At 36.3% G+C, this 21,401-nt stretch overlaps 1 protein-coding gene across 2 annotated transcripts in view; it reads left to right on the top strand.

Moving 5' to 3' along the window:
- The first annotated feature begins 839 nt into the window (after positions 1-839).
- Positions 840-21,401, top strand: part of LOC131699709 (R-spondin-1-like) — a 28,822-nt gene continuing 8,260 nt past the window's right edge. Inside the window, exons 1-3 of one of the 2 annotated variants that reach the window (XM_058997503.1) lie at positions 840-1,287; positions 11,933-12,304; positions 20,441-20,632. In XM_058997503.1, coding sequence (XP_058853486.1) covers positions 12,211-12,304; positions 20,441-20,632 — 286 coding nt within the window. In that variant the 5' untranslated portion in view covers positions 840-1,287; positions 11,933-12,210. The remainder of the gene's footprint in view (positions 1,288-11,932; positions 12,305-20,440; positions 20,633-21,401) is intronic. The other variant, XM_058997504.1, reaches the window with a different exon arrangement.

Genomic DNA, 21,401 nt, shown 5'->3' with positions numbered 1-21,401 from the left:
TTTTTTTTTAGCAAATCAGTAAACTAAAACAATGAAGTGAACTGAGAGACAAGCAATCCATTTACGCGGCTTTTACACACGCTTTGATAAAAAGAGCGCAGAATGACTGTACAGAGAGGTATGTGTTGGTGACTTCGGGCGACAGAACGCTCTGTCCATCAGCTAAAACACTGCCAAACGATGATAATCTTAATCACAATTATTTGACAGAAATAGTGATGCTTTTGGAATGCACTGATGAATATGTCCAGTGTGATTTTTGACGCGTCTCCCGATGGCTTGCACCATCCAGTTCTGTCAATTTTCTTTTTATGATTTCAAGGGCAATAAACCTGGCTTGTTTTGTGCTGATGTCATGTTCATACCTTCTGTTGATGCTGTTTCTGTCAGCACAGCGAGTGCCCAAACGTGCGCAAAGTACCAGGTATCTCGTGGCTTCGACTTGCACAGATTCTGCTTCATCATACATGCCAGAGACATTATTAATCAGAAACCAGAACTGCTACGCATCCTATTCCACATGTAAAGTGTGCATACTGAGATTCTCCCCTCCGGCCACCCCGATTTCTACCGATGTTTCAATTAAAAACTGCTTTTTAACGATGTTATCCCTATTATAATATATGCAAATAAACTACAAAAAATTCACAGATTATTATTTTTTTTTTGGTATTTTCAATCTTATAATTGTAATATATTTTAAAAATCGCGGTGGTCAATTTACAGTTCTATATAGTTATTCGTTTGTTTGAAAACGTAATTGACTTTGTAATATGAAGTTGTTCCAAGTTAAATCCACGACAGGTTTTTTCTCCAACGCTTTGTGGTGTGGGCCCAGGGGAGGTGGGACTAGCAGGCATGCTTTTGCACGCTGCGCAGTTGGAAGAGATGGTTTTACAGGTTTGGATGCTGCAAACTTCCTAAGATTGTGACTAACTGCTTAGAGTTGGATGCTTTCCTGCACTAAAAGTGGATTTATGTGGAAAATCCTCTGAAATGACCACAAACAGCTTGCGTATAAATGATGCCTTTAGTTTTTAAAAAGGGAGAGTTTATTATTACATTGAAATACTTCGCAGTGAAGTATTTTGCTTAAAAATAGATTTTGGAACTTCCAAAAAAAAAAAAAAAACTTGGTGGCTTTGCAAAGCATTTTTTATACTTCTTTTTTCCCTTTTTGGAAGTGTTGTGTAAACCGGTGTAGGAGGAGTTCGTTTAAAACACGTCAAGAAACGGAATTTATTCATTCATTTTGCTGCTGTGAACGGGGCTCGCAATATTGAACAGGTAGGACTTTTGAACTGTAGTCATACTTGAGCGTACTGTAAAAACGAAATTAATTCATTGAGAGAGATGCATATAAAACATGCAGTGTAGTGCTAACCTATATATTAAGCATATTATAATGATTTGTCTTATCTGGAAGTTTAGAGAATAGGGTTATCACACAGTGCAGGTACACTAGTTCGAGCAATTTCACTTTTTTATGATGGACTTGATTATCCTTATAGATTTATGCAATTTACAATTCACAATGATTGCATATTGTAGAGCGTGAAGATAACGACGTCATTTTTTTAGTACCCCTTTTTATATATTCATTAATTTTAAGTTTTTGGAGAGGGAGTTCTTTATGACGCAATTCAGTAAATAATTTAACAAAATAGATAACAATACAGACATATACAATAAGAAATAGACCAGTAATAAACCATTAGACTTGTTTTAGATTACATACAGATAAAGTAAAGCACTGTTTCATTTTAATAATAATTTGTTCCGTATAATTGCGGATAGACGGATGGAGTGTTTGTGTGCGCGGGTTGCTGCTGAGCAGGATTCAGTCTTTGGCTGCAGGCTCAAATACATTGCTCTGTAGTCTACAGTGTAGAACAAGTAGGCGCAACGGTTTGCATTACCCTATCATCACCAGCCTACTGTAGCAGGCTGCAACAATATAGTTTTAGGTTGCAACTTGAAAGGCGTGGTCTTTTACCGAAGGGGTTATTTGTAATGCGAGTTTAATTCATAACAATACGCAACATTCTGTAATTCATTTATTTCGGGCACTTAGGACACGTATTTAGTATATTTAGTATAAATCAAAAATGAAACAGAAACCACTTCAGTTTGCGTGTGTTATCCAGGTAGTCCGTTCAATGCATCCCGCATATTGACTAGAGATATCTTCTGTTGCTACGCTACAGTTAGTAACGTTTGTACAGCTACTTCGTTGAAACTTACAGTAGGCATAAACTTTGGTGTACTAGTAAAGTGTCGGCTTCGCATAACATTTTGCAAAATGTTATTTATTTATTTATTTATTTATGGGGGTGGAGGACCACAATGTAATGCAACATGGGGTGCGTTTTTCTTAAATTTGCAGTATGTGTTTGGTGACAGTTAAATTCAAATTCGGTGTTCTTGTTCAGTAATTCTGCAGCGTTACCCACCTGCTAAAAAGCCAATCTAAATGTGTGATGTACTGTCTTATAAAACAACGAGTATTTAACCATTTAATGGGCGCATGTTTGGGAATTGCTGTGTGAGACTTGTTAGTAGCATATGAGTATGTGTTTAAAGGGTGTATGATATTTGCACCGCATTGGTGTTTTATCGTATTGTATGTATTTTATAGTTGGATATTACAAAATACTAATGAAAAGTATTACATTGTTTTTATTTATTACTGCAAACATGTAAGAAAGAAAAGTATTGTATAATGGTATTATGGTAACTCTTACCAGTTACATTTAGTTGCACGTTGAATTAACTGTCGTCTGATTACCTGTGACAGACAGCATACAATTTAGACAGTCTGGAGATCATTAATGTATCTGATCTAGTGAGGAGGTTACTGGTCACCTGTAATCTGTACGTTAATGGTCTCCACACACCAGACGCGACGCGATCTAACGAGACACAAGCAGCATCATGATCAGAAGCGGCGCAGAGGCGATGCGACAGGTTTGAAATTTGCCACATCTGTACAACTGTTAAAAATTGACAAGACTGGTACATATTCGTCAACGTGATGTGGACATTGAGTGTCTTCTCTGACTGTATTTCAACACATATGACAATAAATCATACATACCGGACTTATCCAGTTCCTTCAAAATGGACTCCCATATATTGTTCTTTAAATCTGTATCTTTATAATTGTGATGCCCTTTGGCATAGCACTGGGTATTTTTTCAATGGCAAGTATTATTGCTTCCTCCGTCATTTTGGATACTGCTTCACCCTGCTGGACAACGTGGATTGAAGCCGTTCTCTGATTGCTCAATGCCCTAGTTGACGCGCGTCAAATCTCAAAAAATAGGATTAAATCCTATTTATTTAGTGTCTCTCTGGTGTCGCTCTCGCGTCGCCAGTCGCGTAGCCTCTGGTGTGAAAGCTAATTATCACAAGTATAGGTTCTATTTATTTAGTGTCTGGTGGGTAGCAGCCTTAAGAAAAGCTTCTTTGATTTGGTACCGTTTTGATTTAGTACACTGTTTAAGTAGGTGTCCTATGTGCAATGCTGTAAATGATAACGTGCAGCGAGAAAAAGCATATTGAGATTCATTCTAATATCATTTAAAGTGATTTTTTTAAATATTTGATTTAAAAAAATCCAACAAGGCAGATTTCTTTGTGTTGTTTTTTTTTTTTTACATTTTATTTAAAAGACTATTAAATAAATATAAATGGACGTCAGTTTACAAATGTATGTATTTACTCTCAAGGTTACCAGGATTAACTGCTTTGTTGTGCATTGTGTGTTATTTAGTTGGGTTATTCACCTAAAAACTCAGGTATGAATTGTCCTAGGCACTCATTATCAAGAAAAGGTTCTTCACCACTGTCCCCTAGGTAGTTTCAGGTCAGCTGTTCCACTGTTTGGAATATGTCTGCACCCCTGTGGAGAGTTTGGAAAACTAGATAAGATTATCTGTGTTCTTGGATGAAGCAGACTGATTATTGTTCCAGAGTAAACCACATGAGCCTTGAATTGTGCAATTCTGTGAAGAGGATCTGGTTACCAACTAAAAAACCCAAAGCTATAGCAGGGAGCATGCAGAAAAATGTACCAGATTTCCAGTAGGATTTTAGTTACTTCAGATGTGGTATGCAGCAGCTTTCAAGCAACATGGTAGTGTAGAGTCGAGCTTGTCTCTTGTGGTATAAGAGTGTCTTCTTGTGTTCTTTGGTTGAGACAGGGCCATATAAACATATCGTAATTCATTAAAAGAAGAACATGATACACATATTTTGTTTAAATTTTGTTTTAAAGTTTTACGACAGTTTATTTTTTTGGCCGACGTCTAGATTGAAAAATGACATTTCTGGAAAACTCTGAAGGTTTCATGTCAAGTGATATTTGACAGTATGGCCTTCAAAGATGTATTGCTTGTCGACAGTATTGTACTTGAATCTTGGCTAGGTCAGCTGGCTTTAACATGGATTATTTGCGGGGAGAACGAGCTGACATTAATGTGTGCTCTGTAGATTTAACATATAACTAAAGCCAATGTATTTTGTGAAATGGGTTGTGGAATTCATTTGTCAATGTCATGTTTCCTGAACGTTGTTATTTTGCTGAATACAATGTGTGAATTAGTCTTTTGTTCAGCGATTGGAATGGGTTTTTAATATTTTTGCCCAACTTGAATAAACTCGTTTTATGGCACCATTAGACCAGTGAGGTAATAGTATTGTAATCCACCATACACTTTTACAACGGTATTTCCAAATATAGGTCAATGATCAGTAAATAGCTAATAGCTTGTTTTTCGTATTATTATTATTATTATTATTATTATTATTATTATTATTATTATAATAATAATAATAATAATAATAATAATAATAATAATAATAATAATAATAATAGTAATAAGTTACAGTACTCTGTAGGAGTAAATTGAAACAATGTCTTTGAGGACACAGCTTATAGAACATGTTTTTAGTGTATGGTTTATCTAGGAAAGAAAGAGAAACCCTCCTTTTGTTTTTTGTTTTTAAAGTGAAAAGTAAGATGAATTTGGTGCTGCTCTGAGGATTTGAATTGATAAACAGCATGACATGTAAACATGAATACAGCAAGTATGAATGTAAACATTAAGTTTATATTTTGCAGATGCTTCTCATTTCATCTTGTTTTTTGTACTGAAAAACAACTTGAACTATATAACAAACACTTTATCATTACAATGGCCTTTGATACGTTCTTCATGTGTGTTATTGTTTGAAAAGTGAGTTTTCTTTTAAAGGAGAAAAATAAATCTTAGCTTGACATACGTTTTGCCAAGCTTTAATGTAAATACTACAATACGGTTTAGGATTTCCAAGGGTAACCTTACAGCTCAGACTCCTAAGAGTGAAAGCAAGGATATTTAATGGAAACCAGGGGAAAGGTTTTGTGTTTTTTAATAATATTTTATATTTACTGAGAAGGCTGATGGGTAAAAGGGACCTCTCCACCCCACCTACACATTATTTTTGTTTGTAAAAAACATTTAAGAATGTAAATATACTGCCTGTCTATTCTCTGCAGTCATCATAATAGAGGGACATCACTGTATTTCCCATGAGAGAAGATTACAGCACATGAAATTGTCATTCTGCCAGCTCTACTTCAACTGCTAATATTTCAAAAAACATTTCAGATGCAAACTTCATATTTTCAAGGTCATGGAAATGTAGTGGCACCCTTCACTTTGACTTGAAGGTGTCAGTTGTTTTGGCACCATAAAACAATACTGAACAGGAAGCTGTGTATGGTGAGTAAAAGAGATCTTTGTGTAAATCAAGGCCCTGTACTCTTTGGACAATAATGGTGCCCCAGTCATCTAATTCTTTAATCTAATGCTGTTCACTTCTGGAGGCCTGGGTTTATTGGTGTCATTTATAGTCTTGCTTAGGAAAGACTGGATGTGAGGTAGTTTTAGTCGACAAAAAAGTCAATAGTTAAGGTGGCTTGGTTTTTAATCTATAAATAGCTGGAAATAGACCATAGAAATAAGTTGAAATTAGTAAAACCAAAAACAGCAACTCATTTTCTTTAGGAAAGCTATTCGATAAGTACAATTGTGCAATCGGTGATTTACTAGATTTCAATGGTCAACTGTCAACAGCTTTCTTTAATGCATTTACCAGCTGCACGGGCAGTAGAATTCTGCTGTAGTGTATAACTTAAGTATCCAATTGCATAGCAGTTCCATTCCAGGTTTTCCCGTGAGCCTTCATGGTAAAATGGTGTGCATAGAAGATGAGTTGAATTATGTTGAGGTGTGTTAATCTCACAGTAAAAGGTGGAGTCAAAGTAATAGATTTTACTTTTGAGCTGACACAGTGAAATTAGATGTGCATTATAGGTTAAACAATGAATTAATAAAGCACAGAAACAATAGGACTTCTGCACATCCAATGGTACACCAGTGTAAGTCATATGAGAAATAATTGTAATTCAGTGTGTTTAATAGTTATTTAATAAGTTAACATTTCTTCGCCTGGCGCTTTCAAAACCCTGAACCCCACTGTGCTCAATTAGTCTGTGGAATTTCTTTTATATAGTATGTTCTTTTGTTGAACATAAAGGGCTGGTTTCACAGACCCAGATTAGCACTAATCCTGGACTACCGTAATGTTATTTTAGGTAGATTAGTGCTAATTGGTGTCTGTGAAACCAGTCGACAGAGTCCTTGTAGGACAGAAGCATACACCAGTGCAACCAGCCAGTCATTCACTGTTAGCAAGAGTTTGTAGTTCATTATTTGATGAGCCTGAGTAGTGGGTTTGAAGTGATGATATCTTTTGACGTGTGATTTAAAAGGCTGATGCTTTATATGAGAAAAGCACAATCATACTGCTAAAATATTAGGAAAAGAGAAATGAACAGCTTGGAAAGTTTCAAAAAACAAGTTGCGAGTTGTTAGTGAACTGAATGGTTTTATTGCGTGTTTAGTGCTCAAGTTTCATTGTCATGCTTGGAAGCTGCTGCACAGACTTTGATCGTTGAGTTGTTTGATGTCTGAAGATAAAAACAAAATACAAAATAGATTACTCACTGTTTAGTACAACGGGGTGCTGAAACTGTTGTCATTTACAAGAACCTTCTTTCATTCAGAAAACTTGTGGGATAGATTATAGATTATTTATTAAAACAAGCTAGACAGCACTACTACAATGCACATGATTTTATGCTTCATTCTTTGGCCTTTGATGCCTCACCTTTCAAGGTACCTCTGCCAATGAATTAGTTTGCAGGGAAGTGGAGAGGCTGACCGTAAGGGAGCCATGGGCAGCGGGGGCAGAATAACTGCCCTCCCCGTTAGGCGAAGCCAAAAAGCAGGTGGAAGCTGGGGAGAAGGAGGTGAACTCTGGCGCACAGCAGGGGATGTAGTGGATTGAGGTAAGATATAAATCGTTTCCAATCATTGGACATATTAATTATCGAGGAACAAATAAGGAACCAGCTATTTGATTGGTGATTTAGTCTGATGTTGGGAGCACTTGACGTGTGCTTGATATTTACGTGATTTTAAGTAAGGTTAAAGTGAGTTCCCTGACAAAGCCATTGCTTTGCTTTATGATATATTTTGATACCTTGTCAGGGCATGAAGTTAAGGCCATGAAGGGCAAGGCAGTGTTGCCTTTGTTGGGCATGAATATTCAGGGGCACCAAGGCAGTTCTAGGGGGCAAAACATAAATCCAACTGAAGGGTACCAAGGCGATTTCATACTCATTCTAAAACAACACAAAATAAATACAGATACTTCAACTGGATTTCATATAACATGTTGTCCACTGGTGAAGTGAACGTTTAATCAACCCTTTTTTAAATGTTAAATGTTTTTTTCAGCAATTGAGATTTTCACGGAGAATTGGATATTATTATTACACTGCACTGCTTCTGATTCATGGAAATTGTGAAATCCATGCGCACTGTGACAGCATACAGCCTTAGTGATACAACAGCACTATAAGCGATGTCAGTGAAGGGAACGTTAAAAAAGATTTTCAGGAAAACTGGCTGAAGATTTACCCATGGCTGCAGTTTAATAACGATATTAGTTGTTCGGTCTGCACTGTCTGAGCAACTGTAGTTATAAATAATTCGAAATAGAAACTTGGTCAGGCAATGGAGAGTGCTGTGCATCCCAATGATGAACAGCTGGGTGTACATAATGTTAGATGTTTACATTTGAGAGACTTTATATAGTTTCACAGTTCTTGAAATTTACAGTTGCAGAGGACTGAAGACATGAAAGGGGTTAGAATGTGTATTGCACCATTGCATTTTAAAACATTGCAATTTTAAACCCGTTCTGTCACAATTAATACTGTTACTGTTAATAAAATACTGTTAATAAGCTACAGTTAAAACTTGTCAATTAATAAGAGAGTTTCAGAAAGACAAAAATAACATTTTTCAAGATGATGCGATTTGAAATGATACCAACAGATAGATATGGTTTTTAGGTAACTGTTTCACTTTGTGCATTTAAGTCCCCTCCTTTATACAGATGTATACGTTATTAATAAATAAAACAGAGCACAAAGGAGTCAATTTAATCTTCTAATTATTTTATGAGGTTGCATCTGTCATACAGGTGAAAGAATCCTTCAGGTAGAGCGTGATACTGTACCTGTGTTATACTCTTGCGTGAGATACAATAGTTACAAAAAAACCAGGTGCAACCACTTAAGTTTTTTTATATCTTTTTTTTTCTATTATTGTTTGATTTCTGGAAATCATTACTGAAGTCCTAAAGTTTTATGTGGTTTCTTTGACTAAATAAAATAAATAGTTGTATAGAACAATGAATGCTTCACCATAAAAAGGTAATTGGCATTTCAAGTAAAGATGTTCTCATGCTGAATCTTTGCAAAGTGGTCCTTTTGTCTAAAATGCGTATCCCCATAGGACCCAAAGTACCATTTGTTTGCAATCTTTACAATACTTTTTCAAAAGACTTAATTTGTGCTCCAGTTATGTTGAAAAACGTAACCCAAAAAAACAAAAAAAAACATTCTATCAGCCAGTTCAGACATTTGCAAGTGTTCCTTTTATAATTTAAGAGTAAAGATGTAATTGTTATGTTTAATGTTCTTAAAAATGAATGTAGAATTAATACAGAAAAAAGAGTAAAACTTGAGCGACATAGTATTTCATTGATATGTGATTTAGTCCTTTATTGAAATTCCGTTGCATGTTAATAAACTGTCATAGATATCAATCAGGCTTATTGCAAATTATTACAATAACTACTGGTGTGTTTCATTGCAGTCTCTCCACATCTTAAATATTTGTCAGAGCAGGAAACTAATTAAACATGTTAAACTTACATATAGAATATTAGCTTACAATTGGATAAAACACAACCCTCTATTGTATATATATGGACTGCTCATTAACATTTAATTCAACTTAAATACAATTATTATTATTTGTTTATTTAGCAGACGCCTTTATCCAAGGCGACTTACAGAGACTAGGGTGTGTGAACTATGCATCAACTGCATAGTCACTTACAATTACGTCTCACCCGAAAGACAGAGCACAAGGAGGTTAAGTGACTTGCTCAGGGTCACACAATGAGTCAGTGACTGAGGTGGGATTTGAACCGGGGACCTCCAGGTTACAAGCCCTTTTCTTTAACCACTGGACCACACAGCCTCCTAAATACAAGTCGAATTAATAAGAATTTATGGTTAATGGTTCCCAGTATACAGTATCACACAGCAGCCTGCAGGAAGCATTCAAAGATGTGTGGAGAGGAGCAAGCTTAGGTATATATGCTGGATTTTGCTACAGTTGATAAATTAAAACCCTCAGTACGGCAGTATAATTTATTATGGTTTGTAATGGCTTTTTTTCCAACAAGGCTGTAAAAGTAAAGGACATACCTGAACATAGTATTCTCTACTGACTGAAGGTTAAATGCTGGCTTGGTTTGAGTTGCTAGTAGCAACCTCTAGCTTATATTATAGTTATCAGATATAAATGATTGACTGCTCTTAGGTTTTGCTTCCTTACATAAAACACACCAGAGGCTAGTACTCTTTATTGCAGCTGTACAGGATTTGGGTAATACTGTACTTAGAATTGTTTATTTATGTGGGGAGGTCTCGTTGAATTGAAATAAACCTGGGCTAATTTAACAAGGCCAAGTAACGGCTGATAATTAAGTTAAGATGTTAGTAGTCTGTTCTGGTGCACGTGATTCCATTTTTTAATGATGTTTGTGGTGTAGTTTGCATGTCTTTGTTGTGATTTTCTTCTTGCCACTGAACAAAGAGATCTGGAACCCACAAAAACACTGGCTATTGCTTTACCACTTAAATTAACATCTTGACATTGTTAACTTGCTATATTGCTACCAAGATTGTTCAGTAGAATGCACAGAATTTTCAATATTTGTCACACAATGTGGCCTCCGAGATACCACAGTATAATGTTTTGTCTGTTTGTGCTATCAAATAAAGATGTTATTTACTCTGATATGTTGACAAATATGCATTGTTTCTGGGGAAACATTATGAAGATTTACTTAATGCTGTGGAATACGTCTTCTTAAAACATTTAAAAGCGTAGTGCTGGATTCTTAAAACTGTACTACAAGTCGTCATTTAAATATGTTTTGAAGTACACAAATAAAGTTCTACAACCAAAAATAACCAACTGAGACATTTAAATTAGGGGCTTTTGAGTAGTCCGAAGTTGTTCCCTATTACCTTTGTATTACTGTAATCGATGTACTTCATGTTCAGAATAAATGATACTGATGATTATTTGGTGCATTGAGAATGTAGCCCAGTATCTTCAGAGCTGGGAGAATGCTGAGACTTTTCCTTATTTTGGTCAAGCTTGATGGTTTGCTGTATGATTTAAATAGAATTTCTTTAAAGACAATGTAATACCTACCCGCTTCATTTCGTTCTTTCTTTGTAATTCTGGTTGTTGTTGTTCTCTGGCTGCAGGCAGGCACAGTTGGCAATATAAACTTCCACCCTGAACTGAACACCCTAACTGTCCACTTAGGGCTATTATGAGCCTGCCTTTTCACTCTTTGCATTAATGGGTTACGAGTTGATGCATTGCTGGCAGGTTGCAGACTCTATTGCCATTAATTCATTGCAGGCCATTAGTATGCAATCCTTTAGTACCACTAATACATGCTAATTAAACAAAGAGAATGATGTCAATGATAAGATTACTGGTAGACAGACCCTTGTTTTACCTGCAGTTCTGGAAAGTATAAGCCCCACAGAGAATTAAATCAAATGCGACTCCACAAAACGTATACATCGTGGGGGTTTTGATACAACAATCCAAAGTGAAGCCTATGCTTTTAGTATAATCTGGATATGTTGGATGCATACCCTGAGTATCAGATTAATGACCGCGGGGGTGGACAGTGCAATTTAACACTCGAGAGCGGCTAGTCTGGCCATGATCCGTACATTGACACTGATTATACCATTAGCTCCTTTAGCTTATTTAACCACAGAGAATTCACACCAAAATGAAGACTTACTCTCACAAACACCTTCAGCCACTGTGTTGCAATAACATAATGAACTAATCTAACGCATTGTGTGGTACCTTTTCATTTATGATCTTATATAAAATGGAAATTATAAAATGAAGATTTTATTTTTTATATTTGATCTATTTTGTTGTATTTGTGGGAGCAGCAAAGCGCCCAGCTATAGTCAATGCATCTGCTACAAATTGTACCCTGTACCTGTGTAAATCCTTCACTGTTACAAACTGCCAAACTGCATCTTAAATGTGTTACATTCAAGCTGCAAATGGAAATGACATTGGAGTTTCCAAATTAACTCATACTAAAGAAGAAAAAAAAAAGAAAATACCTTTTACAACTTTTAATATCAGTTTTGTTGATCGTGATTGATTGTTTTTATTTTTTCTGGCAGGAAGGAGCTGGTGCTGATAAATGCGTCACCACTTGTAGCAAGCCTTGCGTCACAAGCAGATGGGTCTCTTCCAAAGAAACGGGATCTTCATGGGTTGAATGTGTCAGAACCATGTTATTCAGTGCTCAGTCTTCTCTGGTCTGTGCATCAGGACATGTGTAAGGCATGTTTAGACTTGTACTTGTAGCCAGGCTTGGTGAGCAGTGAGCAGACACCTGCACTGTGGAAGGGACTACTCCAATCAGCCTGCTTTTGGACCACAGAGCTGCGCAGTTACTATGCAGTTTGGACTGTTTGTAGTGGTGATTTCCTTCAGCTTAATGGATTATACAGGCAGCCTGAAGGTCTCAAAGGGAAGGAGGCAGAGACGAAGTAAGTGGACAATATTGTCTTTCTATACCTGATTGGTTTAAATATGCAAATATGATCTCATTTTTTTTAAAGCAAATACAGTATTAACTAAAAGTCAATGGCACTAATAACATTTACACATTTATTTATTATTTGTTTAATTACACATTTATATATATATATATATATATATATATATATATATATATATATATATATATATATATATATATATATATATATATATATATATTGAGTTTTTAAATGACTTTGCTTCATTCTGGTAATGTATGCATATTTTTGCTCTAATTTCTTTTTTTAGTAAAAATAAATAATAAATAAATTATGTAGTCAGTCTGTCAAGGCTGGCATTTAATAGAACAATTAAAACATGTTTAGGGATTTGGCTAAGTGATATATAGTCATTTATTTGGCTTAACAGGATAATTGTAACATATGTACAAAAGAGAATTAAAATGATAAAATATAAACAGATAAAGGCATCATGCTTCAATATTTTAAATGGATGCATGTAATACATCATATTTCATTGAACACAGGTCTCAAAGCAGGGATGACTTCCACATTACTGTGCAGTGAGGCGTCTCATCTTCAGTTCTGATACATCAGAATTACCTACCAGTAGGATTAACTTTACCGACAGAATCTATTTTGTAGGGGCAGTGCCTGCCACTAAAGCCACAGTTACTGTATACCAGTGGTAGATGCATAAACAGAGATACGTGTATTAATCACCTGTCTGTAGTGACCATTCAGATGAATCCACATACATTACTTATGCTAAACACCCAGTATTTTCCCCTAAAAAACACAGTCCATTAAATGGTAAATTAGCCTCTATCTACAAATCAAATAAATTTCGATTTGTATGTAACCTCGTCTTTCCAATCCGATAAGATGGAATGCAGAGCCTATCATAGCAACATATTAGATTAACTGAACTGTTGGGAGACTGGGAACTGCCATTCCCCGACCTGTCAAGCATCTGTCAAGCTCAGTTTACATGTGACAGTGATCCCGTCCTGTTTTCCCTCATACGCTCAGTTTGAGGTGTTATACTCCCCCTAGAGGGGGTAGGCTGGCATTGCAGTAGTGTTGCAGAGCCTGCCTTAAATGTTTTCCAGTGTTGAGCTTGCATGTTTTTTTTAGGTTCTGTTACCATTAACAATATTTTGAAGTTCTACACAAGCTGAGATTCGTTCTGTAGTGTTGAGAGGGATATCATCAAGTTAGCATGTCTTATCACTGAAAGTCAAACACAGGATGTGTTTATACTAAATCAGACAGGCATGTCACAACATTTATGGTGCTCGTGTCGTTCTTAAAATGGCAGTTAACTTGTTATGGAGTCAGAATGACATTTTAAGTACGGAAACACCTTAAACCTGAGGAAAGTTGTTTGTTATGCAGTCTGAGGATTGCTTGTTTCGAACTTTACGCACTCATTGGGGCGGTTTACGGAGCAGTCATACAAATGGATTTACGTTAATATTTGACAATATATTATACACTGTTGTATATGAATTATAAAGATATACGTATATAGACAATTATCATGTTTGTTGGTATCACTATTTTTTTTAACTTTGAAACATGCTATGAAGACAGTTCCCTTATGTCAATTACCACAATTACCTATGTCATTTACAATGCTTTACCATCCATCTTTGTGATTTACTATGCTTGCCTGTGCTTAGCCATGATTTCATTAAACTGTCGTGATTGGCCAAAAATGCGTATTTAATTATGAGGACTTACATCATCGATGTGTCCAGATCTTGTACTTCCACAGCTGGTAAAGGTAATATCGTTTTTAAACTGATTCTATTTCAGTACACTTGTCACTGATTCTGTTTTTTCAGTTCGCTGTGGGTGTCAATCAGTTAACAGCATGTTTTAATAATATTAAAATGAATACTTAGACACGTCATGCTTCTTTAAACGCTGGCACCATGCGTTTTAAACAAAAGGTGAGCCAGTAGCATAGGACTACAGCAAACAAACTAGAGGCTTATAGGACTTCAGAAAAATGCATTTTATAATCCTGGATCGTCACAGTACTGTACTTGCAGTAGGGAAAGTTAGTACAAACGTATAAGTGAAGCAGAAAAATCATTTAAACTGGTCCCCATATAACAAATTGAATAGTGAATTAACTTACCAGTCTCTCTTCGAATGTTTCTATAAATACAATAACATCTCATCCAAAAACATGCAAATTGATTATTTACCAAATGCTTATTATTTTAGGCAGAAATCTCCACTCTATTGCTCGGTACATTACAGACTAAAATCCAGTGCGGTTCAAAGTTCACTTAGTTGCAATGTAAACAGCTTTACGACCATTCTGAAAAAGAATAGTCATATGAGGGACATGGTGTTTCTCTGTGACATGACAGCTCGCCCTTATCCTTGGATGACTCTTTCAGAATCATTAAATAACACCTATTCTAACAGTCACAGCTTGGTCTTGTGCAGAAACGTGTATTATAGCAGGCAACTTTCTGCATGCTGTACAACGAGACAGAGCACCTAACCTGCAATAGGAGTTACATGGGAAGAGTAGTTTTAATTGGATCACAATGTAGATCAGAAAATGATTTTGCTAGCATGCAGCGCCCATAACACCTAAATGACTGATGCCAGCCTAATGCATTGAACTGTGCTTGAGATGACATGTGCCTCGCATGCTGGTGCTTATACAGTAATAGGGTACATTTGGCTGTGGGCTATTCTTGTTTTTCATTCTTCATAGTCATGATGTGTTAAATACGCACGAATCAGAAGCAGAAAAAAACTAAAAATAACCTTCCTGAAAGACCTTGCTTCACCTACCGCCACTGTTGAACAAAACAAACAGCGCTAGACCTATGTTTTTTGTTTCCTTTTTTTTATTAGTAGCATTTTGTGAAGGAATGTTTTGTATCTATGAAACATGTTTTTTGAAGAAGATGACATCCAGAACAGTTTAATGAATAGCATTTTTTTTTATCCATCAAATCGTAATTCACATTTTTTATTTAGATTGTGGGATTTTTGTATAAAGCACCATCCGTGGCCAAATTCAGCTGAATTAATTGGGATTTGAACTTATCACTCAGTTTAAAAGTTGTAAAGATGCAAGGATCTGACAGGATAACCCAGCTGATATTAAGGATGTTGTGGTTTTGACCCTTCCTTCTGATTTAAAAAACAGAAGGATTGTTACACATTTCATTTTTTCTTTATTATTTTGTTGGCTGGAGTTATTTGTTTGTGCAGCGCTTTGAAGTTTTGATGCTTCTCTAACCAAACATACAGCAAAAGCCAGCAGTCAAATCTAGTTACATACAATTTTTTGTTTGTTCTGTGTTCTAAAGTTATTTTTCAAATGAGCTGTTTTCATAATATTTGTAAGAAAATTCCCCCTTAACAGTGCTTTGTAAATCTTAGAGATCAGTCACTGGGGACCTATTAACAAGTGTTGGTTGAAGTATTGCTGAAGTGGAATACATTTCCACACAGATATTTGACTACAAGATCAGAAGAACTTTTTAACTAAACATACATCCGTTGACTTTTATTCTTTTTCCTTCCATGTTTTCTTTAAGTAACTCTGCTATTCTTTTGGCTATCTAATTTCTGTAGAGTTTCTACTACGGTTTGAATTGAAATGAGTTACCTTGTGAAGCAGTGTGATATTTGGATATTGGTATTAAGGATAACCTAGCAGGCTTTCTATTCTCAGTCATACTGCATTGTCTGGAGCAGATTTAATATGTGTTCATCCATCCATCCTGCCATTTATAAGTCTGGCCCTTCCTTAAAGAGATAGAACTGGATTGTGTGGAGGCCAATAGAGTGGTGGTGGAGTACAAACGCTCATTCAGTTGAGAGAAAACGTGGTAGGGACGCTCCTTCAAGGTGTCTACAGTAGTCGGGTCATGTTGACTTTTAGATTCTTGGTGTGGCTGATTAAGGTACAATCTAGTTCTGATGAAACTATGCATGGGCATTTTCTATGAGGTTCTACACATGTATGGGATGTAGGTCACCTTCCCGACAGGATACTGACACTTGATTGGATAAGCGCCCTGCCTGGAATTAGTTTGACATGTTTAAGAGCTCTAATTCAATTTGACTTCTGGCATTCTCAGACTTAAAATTGGACTTTTCTTAATGGATACTTTCCAGGCTCCAGCAGCAATTACAGTTGTAGTTCACGTAGTTCACGTAGTGTTACACGTAGGTGGGGTTGCTGTTTGTATCTGTGTGCAGTACATCGTTGGCGGGCTTGTTAATGCTTCCTCAGTCTTGGAAGTGTCACAGAAGAAAGTATTTACAAGCCCAAATTACAGTTATTAAACATTAACTGTAATTTCCTGATGCAAAACATCACACCCATGTGTGTTCGCAAATCAAGCTTTTAGTCCTGAATGATTTTTGTGGAGCTGAAGAATAAGCTCCTTTATTGAGTATATATGAGAACAGGACAAAACGGGGCCGACGACATATGTTAACATACAACACTAAGATAAGGCGGGACCATGAGGTCTGAAAGGGTTGAAAGCCAGAGTGTACGTTTTCAGGGGTTTTGGAGAAATCTGCTATAATAATTTGCAACTGTGGGTGTTTATCTCCGCACCAGTAGAAAAAAACAGAAAAATGTTTAAAAACGGAATGTGCGCTGCAGCTTGCACACAGAAAAGGTGCACGGAATGCAAGCTGGTTTTATTTTGTTGCAGTGAACGATCTTGGTTGCATGTTAAAAAGTAATAAAAATGTCATCAGCGTTTAGATAAAGTCAACACACTATATTTAGACGGTGCTAATTTGAACATGTGATACGTATACCCTTTCAATGAATGATCAGCTGCAATTTGGAAATTAAAAACCTAATAGTCCTTGACACATTTGTTCCAGCAGGAAGCCAGAGGGATTGAACAGGACATTTTTAATGGGATTTTAAAATAAACATTTATGGTCCTTGTTATATTGCAAACCGGTTCCTGTTTTTCTTTCTTCCTGAAAGTCGTGCCATCAGGAGTAAGTCATGAGGTGTATTTTAATTTAGATAGTCTAACGTTTTGAAGATTACAGATAACCTTCCTTACTAGAAAGAGTTCAGAATCTTTCACTACAGTACTTTTACGCTATTGATATCCACCACCACCATCTGTGTAGTAATATTTTTTAGACGTCCCTTTTTTAAATTCTTACTAGATCAAATCAAGATATATCTCATATATTCAAGAACAAACTCTTCTCTCATCAGTCCCACATCTAATATGTATAACCATAGCTTCATCCCTCAACACACAAACTGTTATCCAGTTGTAATGGTTAGGACATTCTTTAGCACAAGCTTTTCAAAGAAAGCTATATGATGGACCCTATAGCCAAAGCATTAATTCATGACATTTTTCCATTGCTGATACACTGTGCAGCCTACCAATATGTCCTTGCTACTGTGGCACCAGCTCAATGTGCACCCTCAATCAAAGCGTCTTTTCGATTTTCCCCATTTCTGGTAGACTGTTTGCCATTACCCTACTCCCACAGCTTAATAGTGCTTCCAAATCCAGTCGGGTAGACAGGTCCTAATAAAGTGACCAGACACTGTATATGTAGCATCCATGTTTGTGTAAGTTAGTATTTCTCAGGTTATGCAAATTGCATCCCTGACTTGTATTCAGTAATGCAGAAGCGACATGTTCTTGTTGCAAAACAGCTTCATGATCATAATAGAATATCCGACAGACTAGAAAAATGAGAGTTGGTGCTCAGTTGACAGGTGCTTCCGTATCCAAGACTAAATAATGAGTGACTCAAAGCAGATTCCCACCACCTAACCTCCCTGGAGGAGTTAGTGATGGTACTCCTTGAGAAATGATCATCATATCCCTCCAGAATGTCAGCTCAGTATCATCCTGCCATTATCTTTTCTCTTTGCATTCACAGAAACATGAAACTAAATGTATTTGATAATGTACTTCTAAAAGAAAATATCTGCTACTTAAAGTGATTGTAGCTAACAAAATCATTCCATAAATCTTGTTTTGCACTTCCATTAACTACATAGTTCTGAAATGTGCGGTTTTGAAACAAACACATGTTAACTGAAACATGTACTTGGATTTTAAAACCGGAAAATAACCGGTAGCATTTATGGAATTATTGTGTTGCCTACAATCACTTTAGTGGGATTAAATCACAAAATGCCAGGTATGCTAAAGTACAGCCATATGTTCTGCATTCAGACATTACTGTGACATTATTATCACAAGCAAATATAATCATTATAGGCTAATTTATGACCAGATGCTTGCAGTTGTTTAAAAAAAAAAAAAAATTATATATATATAATGGTTTGCCTTGTGCATATTTTATGGTGTTACTAATCAAGATGGATGATGATTGAAGTGTTTGCAGATAAATGTTGATATATTAGTTAACAGCTTGTGCGTGTTCGCTGTTTGCAGTTGTGGATCAGATACAATATTCCAACAGTACTTTGGCTCATACTGTATGATTGCTTTAGGAAGTTGACTGCTTAAATAGGCACCTTATCAGATGGTTGGTCTGCGTGTCTGATTTATAAAACTGTTTTTGTTTTATAAATATATTTAGCAACTATAGGTTATGTACAGCAACAGTTATAAATTACTAGCATTGTTTATTGTAACAAAAAAAAAAAAAAAAAAAACAAGACCAGAAACTGAATTTGCACCTTTAAAAAATAATGGTTCTTGTAAATGTATGTGGTTAAACCTGTGCGTAGAGTACTTAAAAATAAATAATACAATTAACTAAAAATCGTTGCTGAGGGGGCGTGGCAGACGGGGACAAACTTGTCCAATCATACGGACACTTTCTTAATTGTGATGACATTTACTAAGGTCGTTGTTTAGCACAAGCTCAAGTTATTATTGAGTGTATCCTAATCTTGGGGTATATGGAGGTACCTTTTCTGTAAGTCACATTTACATTATGCCTCCATGATACATCAACAGTCACTTGCACAGTTTACATTCAACAAAGAAATCCCAAACAGCAGAGGGGTTTCAAGACATTGCTTTGCTGTCGAGACGGCGAATGAAGAAATTAAAGGTTTGCCTCTGGATAACACGAGCTGGAGGGGGAGGCGCGGACGATGCTCAGTTTTCGAAATGAAAATTAAAGTTTTGTTTACGTAATATGCATTATACAAACCAAAAGATCATATTCTGCATGTGTGTGACATTTAATAGTAATTCAGTGATTTATAGTATTCACACATTGTCAAACAGTTTCTGTTAACAGAGAAAAACATACAGGCGTGAATGCCACTTGACAAGCCTTCGAAGGTTTAAAACTACCTTCGAATTCCTTGCTAGCGAACAAACCTTCGAACACAGCCCCAGTAGTTATGGCGATCTTGACCTTTGAGTACTATCCAGTTGCAGATTGGATTGCAAACTACAGATGAGAACAGACGGCAGCTCCAGTTTGATATTGGAACGAGATGAGAGTTTTACGTGACATTGATGGGAAAAGTGGAATTAGTTAGTAATTATCCATAATATAAAACTGAGATTTGTGTCTGGCTAGCATGTCGCACTTTTTTCAAAAGTGTTCATTTGCATAGATTCTGGTCTCTGTTTGGTTTGGCATGACTGTATCTTCAAAACAGCTTGTCTGGATTTTACAAATGTTTGCTTGGACATTTAGTACAAGAAGTGAAACCACATACTGTGATTGAGGGCCAGGTCTTCCTATTGCAATTATGAAAATTGGTAACATTCATTGACTGGAATACGTAATAAGTAATGCTGAACATATGTTTTTAAACATTTTGGTTGGCATTCAATACATGCCCAGATTACAAATGTGTCAACAATAAGATTTTTTTATTTATTTATATTTTTTTAATTGGTTGTTGCTAAGGTAAAGAAAATAGAGAGTAAAACATACAAATTGCTAATGTTCTCATGCCTTTTATTTTTCTATATCAGTAAAAAAACTGTTGAGGTCCACTGTCTGCAGTGCAGACCCAAGTGATTATATACCATCTCATAAACCGAAGCTCTGCTTCTGGTATGTTTTGAACCTCACACTGTGTTTAATAAGATGCAGTATTTCTTTATATTACTGTTCTGTTTTTCTCCTTTCTTTTAGTAAGTACAGAAGTGACCCCTGTTTGTCCAAAGGGATGTGAGTCATGTTCAGAGTACAACGGGTGCCTCAAGTGTTTACCCAAACTCTTCATCCTCCTGGAGAGGAATGACATAAGACAGATAGGGATATGCTTACCATCCTGTCCTGTGGGATATTTTGGAGTTCGGAATCCGGAAATGAACAAGTGCACCAGTAAGTATCTTCCTAATGATAATGACTTACTGGGAACCCTGGGGTGGGAATCTGTATGTTCTTGTTGTTGTGTATAGTCACATGCTGTTCAGTCATCCCATCCTGGTGACTTTTTAAGGTAACCCTGCAGTACCCTCACAACCCTGTCTAAGTTCAAGGATATCTTGCAACACTGACCCAGTGTTATTTGCATCAAGGTATCAGGTGACAAGTTGGGGGGGTTGATGGAGGAGGAGGGGTCTCCTGTGGCCATTCAGAAATTAGGCATTATGAATACAGAATAATTGGTACGCTTCCCCCATGTTCTGTACCAATATACTACAGAAACAAATTGGTACAGTAATGAATAACTATCTGGGAGGTTATACGACCTGGCCATGTTTAAGAAACCAGGGGCACCATTTAATAAACTGATGCTTAATGAACGTTACAGCACTCATAGCGTTTTTACATGTTTTCTTGTTTGGATGTTTGTTTTTATGAAAGCCTGTGAGGCTTATAACCTTGTTGGATTGATCTAGTAATTCATGGAACTGGCGGTTACAGATTGTTATGCCAAATGTTTGGCCAAATTATGCCAAAAATGGTTGGACATAGCTTAAAAATTACAATATGCATGGTTTGGAGAAAGAATATCCATTGCCATACCAAAGCTGGTGTTAAAGATAGCATCAGAGTATAGTGAGGATGTTGCAGTTGAATCTATTGATCAAGCCAGGAGGCATTGCCAGTGCTATCCAGCACTCCAGGAAGTCAAAGCATGACATGA

The sequence above is a fragment of the Acipenser ruthenus genome, chromosome 23, assembly GCF_902713425.1.
Source record: "Acipenser ruthenus chromosome 23, fAciRut3.2 maternal haplotype, whole genome shotgun sequence".
Classification (NCBI taxonomy): Eukaryota; Metazoa; Chordata; class Actinopteri; order Acipenseriformes; family Acipenseridae; genus Acipenser; species Acipenser ruthenus.
Note: the sequence above shows the minus strand (reverse complement) of the source record. Positions and strands in the feature narration are given on the sequence as shown.